Raw genomic sequence first — 6,000 nt, 5'->3', positions numbered from 1 at the left:
TTGGTGGGGGGAAGATGGAGAGAGTGGGAAGAGCAGGGGGAGAAAGAGAGAGAGGGGGGAGAAGCATGTGGGGAGTTGGGGTGGGGCTGCCAGTGGCAAGAAAGCTGCAGGGGGAAGAAATGAGTAGGGCACATGGCAAGGGAGCCACTTAACAACAACACCCCCCGCCACACACACACTTTTCCTGATGCAGCTGGGGGAGGGGGCAGGGCAGGGTTCAAGATAACCCTCCAATATGATTATAAACACATTTTTACATTTTCATACATATAATCTAATTACTGGGGGGTAGTCTTATATTCAGGATCATCTTGTATTTAAGTAAATACTGCAGTTTTAGTACCATTAGTAACGCAGTGGTTGTATTTCATAACAGAATGGAAGATTACAATTCTCGGATTGCACAAAACTTTCAGGATTCTTTCAAAATGCTGTTCATAATAAGCAAACTATTACTCTTCACAAAGTAGTGCTTGGGTGCTAACTTACCAGGTGCGTACAACAAGGGATATCGTCTGTACTATTTCACAAGAAGTAGAAATGGAATGGCAGCACAAACGAACATGCCCACATAAGAGCTGTATTAGAAATTATTTTTAAAAAGTGTAGTAGTTTTAAAGTTTCTTATAGTTCCATTACATAATGTGGCAACCAATTCCCAGAAGAGTCTTCAGATTTTCACTGACATGTCATAGTCCATCTAGTATCAATCAAACAATAAAGGCAATTTCTGAATGCACTTCATTTTTAAAAAAAAAACTTAGATTTTTCTTAAGACAATCTAAAGGACTACCTAAGCAATACAAAGGAAGAAATAATTCAAAGGCTAAGTGATACTGCATTGCCAAAGGCAGAAAATGAGGAAATAACTTTCTATCTTTTGCACTGATAGCATGGTAAATATTAACAAGCAGTTACCAGACAACTTTGAACATTACAGGGTTTAATCATAGATATTCAGATTATAAATCAGACAGAAATAATAAGCACACTTTGAAATATAGACTCGGTGAATACCCTGGAAAACTAAACTGCTTAGTTTTAGAACTGCAGCATAAGGAAATATTGGCACTTTTTCAGTCACTGTATCACCAAATGACTAAGCTATGAAAGTCAGTCAGACTTAAGAGCATCTGATTTCATTTCTCTTCATCAAGAAAGATATGGGATGAATAACAAATGGCAAACCAACAAATACCCCAGGCTTATTAGCATTCTCTTTTCCTAAAGGCCACAATTTTCAACCTGGGTGTTATGAGATCCTTGTAAGTGTGGCACAGGGTGCAAGCACCTACACACTATTCACAAGATAAATCCAAAAAGTTCAGAGAGGAATCCACAGTGAAAAGCATTCTGACTCGTCATGGTCTTTCTGGGCATGTCTACATGTTCATTAACGATCCATAGTTCTGTGCATTTAGTTTAGTACTTTCTTAATGAAGTACTAACTGAACGCACCATAACTACACTTGCCACGAAATAGTGCCAGTGCACATTTTTTTGTGACGGTTATTGTGTGGTAACCTAGTAACACTGCGCAGTAGCTTATTAACATGGTTTTGACTGGCATGCTGCTCCACAGTGTTATTAAGCTACTGTGCAGTATGCAACTTGTGTTGACAGGCCCTCTGAGTTCTTTCCAAATACCAACACTGAGCTTAAATCTAACAGAAAGCTGTCAATACAGAATTATCATTTTTGCTATAGTTCAACTTTCTGATTTCCTGTGTCTTAAGTGAAATACAGTGGGAAATTATGATACTGATTTGGCATGATCCTGCTGTAGTGCTAAGACAGTGGGAGAAACATCTACTCTAGAGCCTTTCTTCAGCTACACTCCAAAAGATTTTACCTTTCATAAAGTATATTACCATTCTATCAATTATGCACACTGTTAATATAATCAAGACGGTGTTCTCGTTGTATCAAGACATGACCAGATATGTGACTTGCGGAATTAGAAATAGAGAATAAAATAAAATGCATACCCTTTATAAAACTGCATCCTCCACCAATTAAAAGAGATATTTGTAGATTCCTTCTTCTTTGTCCTCTGTCCAAAACCGACCTCCCTCAGCTCCGATTCAAAGTGATCCCTCTGTATTTTTTCTGACAAATAGTTTTAAAAGATATTCTCAGTGTCTCAAAGTGGTAATGACTTAGAACTATCAACATAAGCTATTTTGGAGGAAAAACAGAGCTACTGAAATGAGAGGCAAGAAGGAAGTGAAGCTGTCAAAATCAAATAGTTTTCCATTGTACAAGTGGCAAGCACTAGCGTAACTCAAGAAGCCCGTGCTATAGTGTTAAAATGCTGGCATACTTTCAACATTTAGGGCACAATAACTATATATTTCGTGACTTATTTTTAAACATTTTAAGTGGTTTAGAACAACCTTTCTGTACAGCCCCGTATAGTTAAAATTGGCCAATTAAGCAATTTCACTATCAACATTTGTAAACATTCAGGCTAATAAACAGCTGACAAACACGTAAGAAAAACTGATTCTTGAATTTGCTTTATTTTCTCTGCATAAGGAACCCTGCACAGGCAATTCAAATTAAAACAAAATAAATATATGAATATTCATGTAAAACTGTCCTTGCTAATGAACAATTATACACAATGTACAACTCTTCATGTTCACTGGGAGGGCTTACAAATGTACCATTCCCAACAAAAATGCACCAAAATGGCTCCATGCAAACTTATCAAAAGTGACCAAAATATGAAAAAAAATTTACTGAGCGCACTATTTTGTTTTTTCCTTTTGTTTTGTTTTTTTACAATCACAAAAAAATAAAAACATCTAATTTTTTGTTACATTTAGAGTAACTAAAATGTGGCCACTGCTTATTAATGTCTGTTTTTATGCTCCTAAAACATCTATGGTTACCATAAAATTGCATAAACATTGAAATTGGACTTAGGGCACTATTTGTAATAAAAGGAAGATGGTTTTGTTCACAGAAAGTTAGTAATCTGTGTCCGAGCCCTCTGCATTGTCCACATTACGTGAGAGCATGTAATTGTCCATATCTATAGACCTGCAGTTATTGATTGCATAGCGCAAACGCTCTGCCATGATTAGTTGACTGGAGTAAGGTGGGAGCCTCAGTTGAAAGAAACAAGTCTGTGAGGTAGGCAAGCTGTCGTAAGGCTGTAGAAAATGGACAAAAGGTAGGACATGGTTAACACTATAAAAGAAATTAAGGTGCAACAAATTCAAATTTTTTCAAACCAAAAAAAACCTTTTAAAGAAGCACCCCTCACCCATAATGTCATGCGATTAATTCTGCCAAGCAATAATTCCTAAATTTCTTACACTGGCATGGCCCAATTCATCTTGGAAGTAATTAGAACACTACTGCTTCCACCATGTACCTCTCAAAGTGTCACAGACATGTCCCTGTAAAAGGACTTTTAATATACCTGAGTTAGGAATACTTTCTCTGTTCCTGTTGATATGTGAAACCTTAAATCTTCATGACTAAATGTTCATAAGTTAGTTCAAAAATTGTTTAAAGTTCGTTCTTAAAATTAAGAAAAAGCTGAAATCAATTTTCAAACAGTGCATCTGTGAATTAGCAAGAAGCAAATCTTTTCCTGGGGTAGTATTTGAATTTAATGGGTTTCAACATGGGTAAGATTAGGGATTTAGTTGATTTAGAGATGCACTGGATGGCCAACAGTGAGAGCTGAACTATTTGTCTTCATTTTGCTGAAGTCGCTCACTCGCATAGTATGTTGAGTGTATTTTTCATAATAGCAAACTAAAAAATGATTAAATTAGATTGAACAGTGTTTAATATATAATAATGCCAATTCTTCATGAGGATTTAAAGACCTCAGCAGAAGGTCATGATATTTAAACTGACATGTCATTTAATAGTCTTTAAACAGTTTTTCCTAAAAGTCCGGGCCAATGAATCACTTCACTCTTAATATTTCTCACAGATCACCATATACCTTAATCATCAAGTGTAAATGAAAAGGACAGGGATAAAGGGGAATGCTGTGGTGTGTGCCCCTTACAAAATGCCTTGTGTACTATTCAACAACAGTACATGGCTTGGGAACTATTTTAGAAACAACAACCTAGGGCTGTGATTTTTCCTTTTTTAAATATTAAAAGGAAAAATGTATTACAGTAGGAAATAGCTAGATAAATTATGGTGCAGTGATTCACACCATGTGGTGCAAGTATGATCCTGAATTCCATTAAGTACTTAAATTGACATGTTTTAAGCATTGAGTAATACATGCTTTGATACATAATTAAATCTCCTGACTATCAGTCATGAGCTGATCTCAATGTATTGTCTGAGAGCTTAATGTTGGGGAAACCTGGCACCTATTGCCAAGGGAGCGATTTGAACTGGTCAGAAATGAACGATGGATTAAGAAAACAGTATCTTACCCTATCAACCTTCATTATTTGGAATCGTTGGGAAATATCAGCAGTGTTGGCTGGTAATCGAGATCTTCCTGACACAAACCTCATGAAAAGAACTCTCTCCTCATTTGAGAACTCTTCAAGAGTGTGCCAGAACCACTGAACTAATTGATGCTGTTCATCAACCTCTCTGTACCGCACAACTTTCTTCAGAACTTCAACTGAGATTTCTGGCATTCCACAGACCATCTGTTCCAATTGCTTTGCAGTCAGAAGAGACAACAATGGAACCGGGACAATCCAAGACATTCCTTCTCTCACAGCAGCCACCTGTAACTCAGAAAAAATAAGGTTTGGGTTTTTTTTAAGTGACATTACATTTATCGTTGCTCCTTACTATAACCCCTTTATGTAAAGCTATTATTTTGAGACTGAATGCACACACTGACAAGGCAGCTAGGAGTACAGGTTTAAGTCGCATCTTAAATTAACAAATACTGTATATTCATGCATACCTACATCCAGAGGAAAATAATCCCCTTCATAAAACAGAGAACCACTGCAGAGACCATTTTTTGGCAAAAATGTTTTTATAATACCTGTAAACTAGGGAAGTCTCAGATATCTTCTGAAGAAAACTAAAGAGTGATCAGCACTAATGAGGAGCTGCTAAACCAAAAGCTTTTGATACAACACTACTAGGACTGGTATGAGGTCATGCTAATGGTCCCTCTTGGAACTGCAAGACTTGAGGACTTCATGTTTAGAAGCTATTGCACTAAAATGGAACAGTTATTCCATTGTGTGCACTTTAATCTACAGAAAAAGAGGGAAAGCATTTCCCTATCTTATTGTTGTTATACTAAGACATAAGGCTCAGATAACGCAGTATTACTGTACAAATCATAGGGCAAAGGTATTTAGGTAAATTAGTGAACAATTTTTCAATCCATGTACAAGTGTTTGCAGTTCCTATTTTAAAGCAGATCAGGCAAATATTATGTAAAAATATATCCACAGAAGATATTTAATAAGTTAAACAAATGTCAGTGTACTCAAATGACTTTGCCAGAATCAGAGCCGACTTGATCAGGGTGTAGGGCCTGGGGCAAATCAAGCCACTCTGCGTCGAGCCACTCACTGCCTCCTCCCCAACCCCGCTCCAATTCCATGCTCCCTGGACCCGAAGAAGCTGCCAGCGCCATCAGCAGCAGCGGCAGCAGGGGAGGGAGTAGTGAGTGGCTCAACGCAAAGCTAGCAGCAGCAGCACAGAGTACCTATGGCCACTCTGCCCAGCTCTGCAGAGCCCGGGGCAGTCTCCCTGATTTGGCCCCCTGCTAGGGATGGCTCAGGCCAGAACATGTGGTGCTGTAAAGGCATAATACTGGGTAGTCGATTTAATGTTTTGAATGGGGCAAGTCTAATGAAAATAAAACAAGGTCTGCTGCTCAGTAGTTTTGTGCCTTTCCTTGGTGTTCTGGATGTTTGGGTGAAATGCGAGATGTAGTGCATTTTTAAAAGATATGGAGTACTTGCAAAAAACAAACTGAAAATCTAAGCAATGTGCAAACATAGTTCTGTTATTTCTTGGCATACTCTGATA

At 37.7% G+C, this 6,000-nt stretch overlaps 1 protein-coding gene across 6 annotated transcripts in view; it reads right to left on the bottom strand.

Moving 5' to 3' along the window:
* Window positions 1–2,498: 2,498 nt before the first annotated feature.
* Window positions 2,499–6,000, bottom strand: part of HERC1 (HECT and RLD domain containing E3 ubiquitin protein ligase family member 1) — a 163,961-nt gene continuing 160,459 nt past the window's right edge. For all 6 annotated transcript variants that reach the window (XM_019533386.1, XM_019533388.1, XM_019533389.1 and 3 more), the window contains exons 77-78: window positions 4,422–4,727; window positions 2,499–3,161 (exon numbers count right to left, since the gene is read on the bottom strand). In XM_019533386.1, the coding sequence (XP_019388931.1) occupies window positions 2,976–3,161; window positions 4,422–4,727 (492 nt within the window). In that variant the 3' untranslated portion in view covers window positions 2,499–2,975. The remainder of the gene's footprint in view (window positions 3,162–4,421; window positions 4,728–6,000) is intronic.

Source organism: Crocodylus porosus, unplaced genomic scaffold (genome assembly GCF_001723895.1).
Source record: "Crocodylus porosus isolate Cpor-Errol unplaced genomic scaffold, CroPor_comp1, whole genome shotgun sequence".
NCBI lineage: Eukaryota > Metazoa > Chordata > Crocodylia > Crocodylidae > Crocodylus > Crocodylus porosus.
This window is presented reverse-complemented; position numbering and strand designations above follow the sequence as displayed.